This window comes from Lolium perenne, chromosome 1 (genome assembly GCF_019359855.2).
Source record: "Lolium perenne isolate Kyuss_39 chromosome 1, Kyuss_2.0, whole genome shotgun sequence".
NCBI lineage: Eukaryota > Viridiplantae > Streptophyta > Magnoliopsida > Poales > Poaceae > Lolium > Lolium perenne.
The window spans coordinates 110,513,603-110,528,226 of NC_067244.2; the positions used below are offsets into that span (position 1 = coordinate 110,513,603).

The 14,624-nt window shown below is 49.4% G+C and overlaps 1 protein-coding gene across 1 annotated transcript; it reads right to left on the reverse strand.

Moving 5' to 3' along the window:
* Positions 1-5,442: 5,442 nt before the first annotated feature.
* LOC139832886 (uncharacterized) lies at positions 5,443-6,237 on the reverse strand. Its single transcript, XM_071822834.1, has 2 exons — positions 5,884-6,237; positions 5,443-5,812 (listed from the first exon to the last, which is right to left on the reverse strand). The coding sequence occupies exons 1-2, from the start codon at positions 6,198-6,200 to the stop codon at positions 5,443-5,445; spliced, it is 687 nt and encodes a 228-aa protein (XP_071678935.1). The 5' UTR covers positions 6,201-6,237.
* Between the last annotated feature and the right edge of the window lie 8,387 nt (positions 6,238-14,624).

The following is a 14,624-nucleotide window of genomic DNA, read 5'->3' on the forward strand; positions in this document are numbered from 1 at the left end:
CGACCAGATTATCGACGCGGTCGCCGGGTCCGAGTCGCTATGCTTCCTTGATGCATACTCCGGGTGCACGCAACTCAAGATGGCCAAGGACGACCAAGAGAAGATCGCATTCATCACACCCCTAGGCGCCTCTTGCTACACGTCCATGACCTTCGGCCTCAAGAACGCCGGAGCAACGTACCAGCGGTGCATGAACAGCTGCTTAGAAAGCCAGATCGGCCGCAACGTGCATGTCTACATCGACGATGTGGTGGTCAAATCGACTCGACAGACCGACCTCGTCGGCGACCTCGCCGAAACATTCGCCAACTTACGGCGGTACAAGATCAAGCTCAACCCTTTGAAGTGCACCTTCGGGGTTCCATCGGGACAGCTGCTAGGCTACGTCGTCTCCAAGCGAGGCATCGAACCTAACCCGGAGAAGACACCGGCGGTCATGCGCACCAAGCAGCCAGCATGCCTAGTCGACGCGCAAAAACTCGCCGGTCGAGTCGCCGCCCTCGCCGCTTCATACCCCGGCTCGGAGACAAGGCCATGCCACTATACCGCTTGCTCAAGAAGTCGGAATCATTCCGGTGGACAGACGAGGCGCAGCGGGCCCTAGAGGACCTCCAGCACGCCCTCTCGAATGCCCCTATCCTCGCGGCCCCGCTGCCCAAAGACACCATGCGCCTATACGTCGCCGCGTCGAACCGCGCTATAAGTGCAGTCATGGTCGTCGAACGGAAGGAGGAAGGAAGGGAGCAAGCTGGTACAACGCCCGGTCTACTACATCAGCGAAGCCTTAATCGAATCCAAGCAACGGTATCCACACTACCGGAAGCTGGTGTACGCCGTCCTCGGGGCCCGGCGGCGACCGGCCCCTTACTTCCACGAGCACCCCATCAAGGTAGTCGCCTCAACACCACTCGCCGACATCATCCGCAACCGCGACGCAAATCGGCCGGATCGCCAAGTGGGCGGTCGAGCTCGGCGTCCACAACATCACCTACGAGTCACGCCACGCCATCAAATCTCAAGCACTCGCCGACTTCCTCGCCGACTGGGAAGAGGCCCAGCAGCCAAGCTCCCCCGCGGACCTCAAACATTGGACGTTGCACTTCGACGGTTCTAAAAACCTCGAAGGAGCAGGCGCGAGTCGTCCTCACATCACCAAAGGGCGACACGGTGAAGTACGTCCTGCAACTCAGATTCGAGCCTTGCACCAACAACATGGCCGAGTACGAGGCGCTCTGCACGGCATGCGAGTCGCAAAGAGATGGGCGCAACACGGCTGCGCTGCCTCGGCGATTCCGACCTAGTCGCCAGCCAAACTTCCGGCACCTGCGACGCCACAGACGCCAACATGATCGCATACAAACGCGCCGTCGACCAAGCCGGCGCTAGCTTCGCCGGTCACGTCGTCGAGTGGGTTGACAGGCGCAAGAACGAAGAAGCCGACGCGCTAGCCAGAATCGGGTCCAAGCGACTTCAACCTCCTCCGGGCGTCGTCCTGGACATCCTCAGCCACCCCTCGGTGCGCGCACCGCGCGAGCTGGACATTGCCGAGCCACCGGCTCCCGACTCCGCCTTAGTCGCACTCGCCGTCGACAGCACCGATTGGACCGAGCCATACATAAGCTACCTCGAGAGCCAGGCACTGCCGATGGATGAAACCAAAGCACGCGCCATCGTGCGCAGATGCAAGTCCTTCACCATCATCAACAATGAGCTATACAAGCGCAGTGTCTCGGGAGTGTTCCAACGATGCGTCACCACGGCGGAAGGGCGCAACATTCTGCGCGACATCCACGCAGGGGACTGCGGCCACCACGCAGGCGCGCGGTCAATCGTCGCCAAGGCCTTTCGTCACGGCTTCTACTGGCCAACAGCCCACGAAGACGCAATCGCCCTTGTCCGTTCATGCGCCGGGTGCCAAAAGCATGCAAGCCGATCGCACATGCCAGGATCGGCATTGAAGACCATCCCCCTCACCTGGCCCTTCGCCGTATGGGGCATGGACATGGTGGGAAAATTCAAAACGGCCCCCGGCGGATATACTCACCTCCTGGTAGCGGTGGACAAGTTCACCAAATGGGTAGAAGCAAAGCCCATAAAGAAGTGCGACGGGAAGACGGCCACAAAGTTCCTACGCGAGCTCATCTATCGGTACGGCTACCCTCACAGTATCATAACCGACAACGGCACCAACTTCGCCAAAGGGGAGATGGCTGACTTTTGCGAAGAAAAGGGCATCCGACTCGATCTCGCCTCAGTCGCCCACCCCGAGTCGAACGGCCAAGCAGAAAGGGCAAACCAGAGCATCCTGCACGGACTCAAACCACGCCTGGTCGTGCCCCTAGAGCGCGCAGCCGGCTGCTGGGCAGAGGAGCTCTCTTCAGTACTATGGGGCATCCGCACAACGCCTAACAGGTCAACCGGCTTCACGCCTTTCTTCCTGGTATATGGCGCCGAAGCCGTCATGCCCACGGACATCGCCTACGACTCACCTCGGGTCGCCAATTACGCCGAAGAAGACAACGAGCGAGCTCGCCAAGATGACATCGACCTCCTCGACGAGGCCGAGACCTCGCACTCTCCGTAACCGCCATTTACCAGCAGGACCTCCGTCGCTACCACGATCGCCGCGTTCGGAGTCGCTCCTTCCAAGTCGGCGATACGGTACTCCGGCTAATCCAGGACAAGAAAGGGATGCACAAGCTGTCCCCGCCACAGGAAGGACCAGTCGCCGTCGGCCGCGTACTCGGCAACGACTCCTACTACCTCATCGAAGTCCGAAAGGACGACAAAGGATATCAGATCACTAAAGAGGTGGAGCGCCCATGGAACATCAACCTCCTCCGGCGGTTCTATACCTAAGGGAAAAATGTAATCCGAAAATTCAGAGGGTAATAAAAATCGCCGACCATTTTTTGATCTCAAGCTCCGACTACCTCTCCTTCACCCGCCAAATATCGTCATCTCTCATCCCGGGACATACCGGCTTAGTCGCCGCGACAAGCGACTAGGAACTGAGAGACCTCCGGTCGCCGCGGCTGGAAGAGAGAAGTCCACGATCGGCCAAGTAGCCGGGCTAACACGGGATGGCGGCGTGACCGAGGCGCAACACCAGGCCCGGTCACCCACCATCTCTCACGCCATCGGGTGAAAACGGCGACTGGAACCCACAGCAGGGCCGCACGCTCGGCCAGCCCCACGGGCCTCGGCGACCGCCTTGTGCTACGTTATAAAGCACACCAATGCCCTCCTCTACCTTAGGTTGGCGAATTGCGTGGCTAAGTACTTCGACTAGGGACCCCGCAAAACGGACCCGCGGCTCGCCAAGGAAAATACGCCGCAATGATCCCCTTTGGAGTCGCCTAGCGACTGGCTCACCGAGCCACGACGAGTGGCGCGCTACATCCGAACAGCGCAAACTACACCACACCACTACTCCACCCATGAGGCTGCTATTCGTACTATAATGACTACGTACTGCGACTGGGGACGCCCAGCTCGAAAAGGAAAACAGTCAAGTCGATAGCCTTCATTGGGGTCGCAAGGCGACCGACACGAAGGCCATGGATAGTCGGAACCAACTCCAATGCATCGCCGTCTCAAATAATGCAAAAGCAACCACCGAATCACATTTAAGCAAAAGTCATCATTCTATTTACAACTAACACCCGCTCGCGGGAAATCTAGCTACTTCTTACACAGGTACTCAGGAAACTACGAGGACGACCCCGGAGCCCCCTCTACGACAGGCTCGACGCCGTCATCGCCGTGACGAAATTTCGGCGTGTACACCACGACCGGATATGTAGACAGCGAGCCGGCGGCAAAGCATGGAAGAGGCGCTCCGCGGGGTAGTCCACCGGGCCCGGCTCCTTCTCCGCGTCACCAGGAGCCGCTTGGCTGGGGATATGAGTCTCCAAGTCCGCGGTCGCCAGTACTCGGTCGGCGAAGGGGCGCACCGCATCCATCAGCCGCAGCACTTCGGCAACATCGAACTCCCCAGTCTCCGAGGGGAAGCCAGCGGTGACCTCCTCCACGTCGAACCCTTCAGAGTAATGCGCCAGCACCATGCTCAGAGCCATGGTAATGCCAACGCGGCAGGAAGAGCGACGAAGCCAGTCAACAACAGCCGGAATGTTGGACACGGCCTTGAAGACGGATGGCGTGTCCCGCGGAATCACCTCCCGCGGGCTCGTGTCTTGGAGCGCGGCAAGTATCTCCCCCGCGCAGGCGATGATACGCGCGGTCGCGGTCGACAGGCATTCCCGTGGAGTCGCCGTCTCCACGAAGTCGCACGTACCTGCAGTCAACAACACAAGGAAAAGGGAAAAATGAGAACTTCCCCTTCAACGCCGACTCGCCACGCTCGGGGACTGGCCCCCGAGGCCGACTCGCCACGCTCGGGGACTGCCCCCCGGGCACGACTCGCCACGCTCGGGGACTGGCCCCCGAGACCGACTCGCCACGCTCGGGGACCGGCCCCCGAGGCCAACTCGCCACGCTCGGGGACTGACCCCGAGGCCGACTCGCCGTGTTCAGATACTCAAACCGCCGGCAAATAAAACAAGAAGTGCGACAACAAGAACTTACCAAGAATCTGCCGCGACATCTCACGGACGAAAGCCCCGAAGGTGGTCTTCACGGCCTGCACCGCCAGACGATGCCCTCGAACGCCTCCTTCTCCGCAGCAAGTTCTTTGGCGTGCTGCTGCTTCAAGGCCGCCACCTCCTCCCGCAGAGACGCGGCAGCCCCACGTGCGAGTCCCGCGCATCGGTCGCGGCCTCCAGCCTTCACCTTGTATTCGGTGATGACGTCCTCCAGCTCCCGGCCCTTCTGCTCCAGGACCTTCGTCAATTCCGCCACCTCCGCTTTCGCCCTTTTCCGGGCCTCTTCGGCCTGCTGCGCCCGGAACTCGGCTTCACGGTAGAAGGACTCCTTGACGAACCCTTCCCGAGCCTCGGCAAGAGCCTTTGCCTGCGCCTCTGCTACAAGAAAAGGAAACGGTGAGAACGAACGCCCGGGCCAGTGACACTGAATGAGGACGGCGAGTGGGCATGAGTTACTTGCCCAGGGCAATCAGCTTCCGGTTCTTACGCGCCGCCTCCTCCACAAGCGCGGTCAGCCGCTTAATCTCCGCCTACGGAAACCAAACAAAAATGCCAAGGTCAACAAACAAAAGCAAATAGAGACTCGACTCGCCCTTTCGGACCAAGTCGACCCTCGGGACTGGGGGTGACTAGGCCACGTGTTCAGCGACACTTACCACATGCGCCTCGCCAAGCGCCGTGTGGAGCTCGGTGAAGGTCAATGAAGACGGCGGCGGATGACGCGACTCGGTCGCCCCGTCCGCTCGCATCACCGCCTCAGTCGACGGAACCTCGCCCGTCCGCGTGTCGGTGTCACTGGGCGGGGCGCGGTCCCTGGCGGCCTTGGACCGGCGCTCTTTCAGTGGCTCCGACAGGCCGCCCTCCTCGACGATGTCCTCTTCAACTTCGGGTGCCTTACGCCCTCGGTCGATCCAATGTCAGTCGACTCCTCCTCCACCACAGGCGGAGCAACGTCCGGACCCGTCGCCGCACTCGCCATGCCCCCGCGAGCCATGCTGGGTAGAGGAAAAACGTTGGCGGTGGGCTCGACGTGGCTAATGCTCTCCTTCTCCGCTTGACTCCCGGCGGCGGGCTCTTCTGGAGCCGACCCCGCACCCCCAAGGTCGGACGGCGCCGCCTTCCTCTCCGCGGCTTTCTTCTTTGCCTCGGCCGCCCTCGTGGCCGCCACCCCGGCCGCGGGCGGCTTCGCCAAGGTCTTCTTCTTGGACCTACAGAGAGGCGAGGTGAGTCGACACTCAGTCCAGTCGCAGGAAGGATAAATTCGACAAGAAATACTTACTTCACCGTGGGAATCGCTTTTACGCCCGGACCGGCCCGAGCTCCCGCATCGATCGCGTCCTTCAAGGGACGCTGAAGCCTCATGGACCCTTCCAGGAGAGTGGGGCGCAGTCGCTTCGATAGCGGCTCGGCCCCTTCCTTGGAGGGCTCCGCCTTGTCCTCCGGACGGGAGGTCGCCTCCTCTTCAGCCGCGCCCTGGGACGAGGACTCGGCACCCCTCTTCGACCCGCGCGGGAGTCTGATGAAGTCCCGCGCCTCCGAGTCCGACTCGGTGCGCTCCTCCTCCTCGTCGACCTCTTCCTCCTCGCCTTCGGTCATCTCCGGTGGTTCCTTTCCGGCGAGAGGAGGGAGGTGGTCTGCGATCTTCCGCCAACGCTGCAATCGAATCAAAGGAACAAGTCAGAAAGGAAGAAGCGCGGCTAAGCCGTGCGAAGTCGCCATGCGAAGCATTACCTGAGGCGCTGGGGTGTCTTCGGTGTAGGGCTGCAAGCCGTCCTCGAAGGAAGTAAAGGTGGCAGTGGTGATCTTAGCGAGCGCCTTCCGGTACTCGCCCTCGTCCCACTCGGTCGCCGTCGACCGGGTGCGGTCGTTCTGTCCCCGGTACTCCCACATGGGGTGAGCTCGGCACCGCAGGGGGATCAGCCGCCGGCCAAGCCAACAGTTGTACATGTCGACCGCCGTCAGGCCGTCATCTTTTAGCGCCTGGATCGCTTGGCGCATATCCTTCACCACCTTCTCCTGCTCGCGCGGCAGCGACCGGACATTGAGGCGCCGCGGGACGCTCGGCTCGGGACTGTATTGGGGAATGCATACCTCGCCCGGGGGAGTGTACTCCTTGGCGTAGAACCAGAAACGACGCCACAGCGATCGCGCCTTCTTGGGGAGCGCCATGTCGATGAAGCTTTCCCCGGACTTCACGGAAGGTGATCCCCCCGTTCGGGATGAGTGCTTCGCTGTTCTTGCTGGCCCGAGTCGCCCGCCCGTGGAAGATGGACACCCACAGCGGGAAGTAGGGCGGACAGCCCAAGTAGCATTCGCACAGCGCCACGAACAGAGAAATCTGCTGGACGCTGTGCGGCCCGAGGTCGGAAACCTTGATGCTGTAGAAGGCCAGCAATCGCCGGAGGAAATCGGAGGTGGGGAGAGCGAACCCGCGATCGAGGAAGCTCATGAAGATCACGAACTCCCGGGCCGTGGGAGGGGCTCCGTCTCGTTCGCCGGCGGAACCCGCCATCGCTCTGGTTGAACTCCGGGATGACTCCGGAGGCGACGTACGGGAGGAGAGACTCCCGCGTGACCTTCGACTTGCCCCAACCCTTCGCCGCCATGGATGCGTGTGGAGTGTGGAATGAAGATGAGATGAAGAGAAGATGGGGGATGAATGCGGAGGAGTGTTGAACCCTAATCCTAGGGGCGACCCTTTATACCGCCCGCACTCGCTCAGATTGAGGATGAGATCTGTTCGTTGAATTGTCCCGGAATCGCCGCCCCGCAATCAACGGTCGAGATCTGCGCCGTCACCGGCTGAATAGCCGTTAAACTAGCCGTTAGCGGTCACGTCGAGCCCAACGGTCAACAACATGCAGACGGTGTGCGCCTCGGTCAACGTGAAATCTAGCCGTTGGCCTCTCCACGTGTCTCTATGGTGACTACGCGTCGACTGGCAAACGGCGACTGGCTAGAGCCGACTGTCACACGCCGACTGACTGATCAAATTATGGCGACTGAGACTGCCACCGCACCCGCGACTTTATCTTTGGAAGCCCGGCGGCGACTCATCTTGATCCATCACCGCGCCTCTCCAAGACTTGTTCCAGATCCGCGCTTCTTCACCACCGCGCTTGGCGACTACTGATGGGGATATGCCCATAGGGGGTGGGTCGCCAGTCCCAGTCGCCATGAAGATAGAGGCTTGGGTGGATCGCCAGTCGCCTAAGCGACTGGGCCCTAAGGCGACTGGGCCGTGATCCCAAGGAGGAGGTCCACACGGCTGGACAAGAAGGTTACTTGCGAGAGGGATAGCGGATCCCGGATTAGTAGCAACTGATATGATTCGGAGTTATCTCCATGTAACCCTAGGCCGGGGGTGCTTATATAAACCCCCGAGCTTAAACCCTAGAGGACACCTTACTCGAGATCCAATCTCCCCCTGTAAGCTCTCGGCGTAGCCGCCGACTGAGCCCCCCCATTGTAATTCTCCACTGAGCAATAAAGATCTAGCAGGACGTAGGCCTTTTACTCTCCGGAGGGGCTGAACCTGGGTAAAACCCTTGCGTCTCTTGCACCTCGACCCGTAGATGGCAATGTTCCCTTCCCCTCGCATCAATGAAGTGCTACCCCCTGTAGCATCTGCCGTGGTTACATCCACGACATGTAGTACTGGGCAAAACCCTAGTTTAACCTATTTAATTATAGATTCGTAGCTCGATTTTTCTATGTACCTTTTTATTATTACTCTACTATGCAGCACATATGTGTTTGCCCGTCGAGTGAAACTCGGAGGAAGAGGGATCACTCGGAAGGAGAGAAGGAGGGAGAGCATTATGGTGTCTCCCCTTTTTCGGGTGATGATGTTGACTGTGTGCAGGTTTTGTCAGTGAGCAGGAGGTGTGAGCGAGTGAGGCCGAGAATGAGAGAGATTTTTTTGTGTGTGTGAGAGGGACAACCGAAGGATCCTGAAGGACCCAGAGACTTCCAGTACGCATCCTGATGCGTCTTCTCCTGACAAAGAAGATGGCTTGGAGTTTGCATACCTACCGCACTTGACTTGTGCTCACTGAAGTGTGGGACCTCACGCATGGGCACCACACGTAAGTGACAGACCTGTTGGTGTAAAAACTCGGTTGATTATTATACTAATACATTTGTACTGTACAAAGTTCCTATGGATTCAAGGGTACGAAAGCCAAGTTAACTCATTTACATGACATTATTTTTTCCATGAAGCCAAGTTAACTCATCTATCAATTGGTACATTTTGGAGTGACTAAGAAGGATCCAGGCTTACTTTTTCATTTTCATGTTTTAAACATGTTTAAATCGTGGTCAAACCTATAATTTGACCAAGATTCAAATGGGCATAAAAATTCAAAAAAATCGAAAAAATGAAAAACAAAAGCACGTCGTCTTCTTATGTCATATAGTAAGCATTCAAGGTGATAAACAAGGTCTGACATATTCAAACCACAAAAATCATGTATCTACCCCCTAACCCTAACCTCTGTCTTATGAAGTCAAGCACGATGAGAAGTTGTTTTGGGTTTCAAACATGGACATTTCAAAAACCATCCCAAAAGCTTCATTTTGGAGTGACTAATTAAGAAGGATACAAGCTTACCTTTTCATTTTCATGTGTTAAACTTGTTTAAATCTTGGTCAAACCTAGCTAGGATTTGACCAAGAGATTCAAATGGGCATAAGAATTCAAAAAAAAAAAACAAAGCGCGCATGGTCTTTTATGTCATATAGTAAGGCATTCAAGTTGATAAACAAGGTCTACAAATATTTAAAACAGACGAATCATGTATCTACCCCCTAACCATAAACTATGTCTTGTGAAGTCAAGCATGAAGAGAAGTGGTTTTGGGTTTCAAACATGGAAATTTCAAAAACCTACCAAAAGCTTCATTTTAGAGTGACTAAGAAGGATCCAGGCTTACCCTTTTCATTTTCATGTTTTAAACTTGTTCAAATCTTGGTCAAACTTAGGATTTGACCAAGATTCAAATGGGCATAAAAATACTTAGAAAAATCATGTACGTATCTACCCCTAACCCTAAACTCTATCTTACGAAGTCAAGCATGAAGAGGAAGTGGTTTATTTGGGTTTCAAACATGGAAATTTGAAGAACCCCCCGAAAGCTTCATTTTAGATTGACTAAAGGATCCAGGTCGGGATAACCTTTTATTTGCATGTTTTAAACTTGTTCAAATGTTGGTCAAACCGTACCTAGGATTTCACCAAGATTCAAATGGGCATAAAAATTCAAAAAAATGAAAAACCAAAGAACATAGAGCCTTCTTACGTCATATAGTAAGCATTCAAGTTGATAAACAAGGTCTAAACAAGGATACAAGCTTACCTTTTCATTTTCATGTGTTAAACTTGTTTAAATCTTGGTCAAACCTAGCTAGGATTTGACCAAGAGATTCAAATGGGCATAAGAATTCAAAAAAAAGCGCATGGTCTTCTTATGTCATATAGTAAGACATTCGAGTTGATAAACAAGGTCTAGAAATATTTAAAACAGACGAATCATGTATCTACCCCCTAACCATAAACTATGTCTTGTAAAGTCAAGCATGAAGAGAAGTGGTTTAATTTGGGTTTCAAACATGGAAATTTCAAAAACCTCCCAAAAGCTTCATTTTAGAGTGACTAAGAAGGATCCAGGCTTACCCTTTTCATTTTCATGTTTTAAACTTGTTCAAATCTTGGTCAAACTTAGGATTTGACCAAGATTCAAATGGGCATAAAAATTCAAAAAAAAAATGAAAAACCAAAGCACATATATAGCCTTCTTATGTCATATAGTAAGCACTCAAGTTGATAAACATGGTCTAGACATATTCAAACCAGAGAAATCGATCATATATCTACCCCTAACCCTAAACTTTGTCTTCTGAAGTGTCGATCAAGCACGAAGAGAAGTCATTTTGGGTTTCAAACATGGAAATTTCAAAAACTTCCCAAAAGCTTCACTTTGGAGTGACTAATAAGGATCGATGCATGCTTACCTTTTCATTTTCATGTTTTAAACTTGTTTAATTAAATCTTGGTTAATTAAACCTAGGATTTGACCAAGATCAAATGGGCATAAAAATTCAGTAAAAATATAAAAAATGAAAACCAAAGCACATAGTATTCTTATGTCATATAGTAAGCATTCAAGTTGATAAACAAGGTCTAAACATTTTCAAACCAGACAAATCATGTATCTACCCCTAAACCTAAACACTGTCTTATGAAGTCGATCAAGGATGAAGAGAAGTGGTTTTGGGTTTCAAACATGGAAATTTCAAAAACCTCCCAAAAGTTTCATTTTAGAGTGACTAAGAAGGATCCATGCACACCTTTTCATTTTCATGTTTTAAACTTGTTCAAATCTTGGTCAAACTTAGGATTTGACCAAGATTCAAAAATGGGCATAACAATACTTAGAAAAATCATGTACGTATCTACCCCTAACCCTAAACTCTATCTTACGAAGTCAAGCATGAAGAGAAGTGGTTTATTTGGGTTTCAAACATGGAAATTTGAAGACCCCCCCCAAAAGCTTCATTTTAGATTGACTAAAGGATCCAGGTCAGGATTACCTTTTATTTGCATGTTTTAAACTTGTTCAAATCTTGGTCAAACCGTACCTAGGATTTCACCAAGATTCAAATGGGCATAAAAATTCAAAAAAATGAAAAACCAAAGAACATAGAGCCTTCTTACGTCATATAGTAAGCACGCAAGTGTTGATAAATAAGGTCTAGACATATTCAAACCAGAAAAAAATCATGTATCTACCCCTAACCCTAAACTTTGTCTTATGAAGTCAAGCACGAAGAGAAGTCGTTTTGGATTTCAAACATGGAATTTTCAAAAACCTTCCCAAAAGATTCATTTTTGAGTGACTAAGAAGGATGCAGGCTTACCTTTTTATTTTCATGTTATAAACTTGTTTAAATCTTGGTTAAACCTAGGATTTGACCAAGAGCAAATGGGCATAAAAATTCAGAAAAAATCAAAAAATGAAAACCAAAGCACATAGTATTCTTATGTCATATATTAAGCATTCAAGTTGATAAACAAGGTCTAGACATATTCAAACCAGAAAAATCATGTATCTACCCTAACCCTAAACTATGTCTTATGAAGTCAAGAATGAAGAGACGTGGTTTTGGGTTTCAAACATGGAAATTTCAAAAACCTTCCCAAAAGATTCATTTTTGAGTGACTAAGAAGGATGCAGGCTTACCTTTTTATTTTCATGTTATAAACTTGTTTAAATCTTGGTTAAACCTAGGATTTGACCAAGATCAAATGGACATAAAAATTCAGAAAAAATCAAAAAAATGAAAACCAAAGCACATAGTATTCTCATGTCACATATAGTAAGCATTCAAGTTGATAAACAAGGTCTAAACATATTCAAACAACAAATCATGTATCTACCCCTAACCCTAAACTCTGTCTTATGAAGTCAAGCATGAAGAGAAGTGGTTTTGTGTTTCAAACATGGAAATTTCAAAAACCTCCCAAAAGCTTCATTTTAGAGTGACTAAGAAGGATCCAGGCTTACCTTATCATTTTCATGTTTTGAACTTGTTCAAATCTTGGTCAAACTTATGATTTGACCAAATTCAAATGGGCATAGAAATTGGGAGGAATGGTACATGAATTACAATTCAAGAAAACACAAGGTAACTTAAATACTTGGATGCCCCAAAGATGTGTGGAAGCCCAAAACAATGGCAAAACATGTGCACATGCAGCATCCAATTCAAGTAGAACACATACCAGGCACCAATAGTTTGACCTAAATTTGAAATCAAAGAGAAGGTGGTTAGAAAAAAAATCGAAATTGGCAAAGCAAAGCATGAAATCATGAATTTGTGATGCACTATAGCTATGAAAAGTATAAAACAATGCGTACCAAAATGATTTTTTTAGAGGAATACTAGTTCAACTTATTTAATTTTATATTAGTAGCCCGAAATCGAACCAGTAGTTGGATATTTTTGAACTTGATCTGTAGTAGTGGGCAAAACCCTAGATTAACCTATTTGATCATAGATTCGTAGGTCGATTTTTCTACTTTTATATTATTACTATGCAGCACACGTGTGTTTGCCCGTCGATTGAAACTCGGGGGAAGAGGGATCACTCGGAAGGAGAGAAGAAGGGAGAGAATTATGGTGTCTGCCCTTTTTCATGTGATGATGTTGACTGTTCTGCAGGTTTTGTCAGTGAGCAGGAGGTGCGAGCGAGGCCGAGAATGAGAGATTTTTTTTGTGAGAGGGACAACCGAATCCTGAAGGACCCAGAGACTTCCAGTACGCATCCTGATAAGTTTGCGTACCTACCGCACTTGGCTTGTGCTCACTGAAGTGTGGGACCTCACGCATGGGCACCACACGTAAGTTACAGACCTGTTGGTTTAAAAACTCGGTTGATTATTATACTACTCCTATGGATTCAAGGGTAGGAAAGCCAAGTTAACTCATTTACATGACATTATTTTTTCCATGAAGCCAAGTTAACTCATATATCAATTGGTACATTTTGGAGTGACTAAGAAGGATCCAGAATTACTTTCTCATTTTCATGTTTTAAACATGTTTAAATCGTGGTCAAACCTATGATTTGACCAAGATTCAAATGGGCATAAAAATTCAAAAAAATCAACAAAAAAAAACATGTCGTCTTCTTATGTCATGTAGTAAGCACTCAAGGGGATAAACATGGTCTAGACATATTCAAACCAGAGAAATCGATCATATATCTACCCCTAACACTTAACTTTGTCTTCTGAAGTGTCGATCAAGCACAAAGAGAAGTCGTTTTGGGTTTCAAACATGGAAATTTCAAAAACTTCCGAAAAGCTTCACTTTGGAGTGACTAAGAAGGATCGATGCATGCTTACCTTTTCATTTTCATGTTTTATACTTGTTTAAATCTTGGTCAAACCTAGGATTTGACCAAGATTCAAAATGTGCATCAAAATTCAAAAAAAATTAGAAAAATTTAAAACCAAATTAAAGCACAAAGTTTTCTTATGTCATATAGTAATCATTAAAGTTGATAAACAAGGTCTAGAAACATATTCAAACAAAAGACAAATCATGTATCTACACCACTAACCCCTAAACTCTATCTTATGAAGTCAACAGCATGAAGAGAAGTGGTTTTGGGTTTCAAACATGGAAATTTCAAAAACCTCCCAAAAGCTTCATTTTAGAGTGACTAATAATATAAGAAGGATCCATGCTTACCACCTTTTCATTTTCATATTTTAAACTTGTTTAAATCTGTGTCAAATTACACCTATGATTTGACCAAAAGATTCAAATGGGCATAAAATTTTAAAAAAAAATTAGAAAAATGAAAAACAAAAGCATATAGTCTTCTTATGTCATATAGTAAGCATTCAAGTTGATAAACAAGGTTTGCACATATTCAAACCTTGGCAAAGCATGTATCTACCCCCTAGCCCCTAAACTCTATCTTATGAAGTCAAGCATGAAGAGAAGTGGTTTTGGGTTTCAAACATGAAAATTTCAATTACATCCCAAAAATTTCATTTTAGAGTGACTATAAGAAGGATACATGCTTCCCCTTTTCATTTTCATGTTTTATACTTGTTTAAATCTTGGTCAAACCTAGGATTTGACAAAGATTCAAATGTGCATCAAAATCAAAAAAAATCAAAAAAATGAAAACCAAAGCACATAGTTTTCTTATGTCATATAGTAAGCATTAAAGTTGATAAACAAGGTCTAGATATATTCAAACAAGAAAAATCACGTATCTACCCTAACCCTAAACTCTGTCTTATGTAGTCAAGCATGAAGAGAAGTGGTTTTGGGTTTCAAACTTGGAAATTTAAAGAACCTCCTAAAAGCTTAATTCATTTTAGAGTGACTAAGAAGGATCCATGCTTACCTTTTATTTTCATGTTTTAAACATGTTCAAATCTTGATCAAACCGTACCTAGGATTTGACCAAGATTCAAATGGGCACAAAAATTCAAA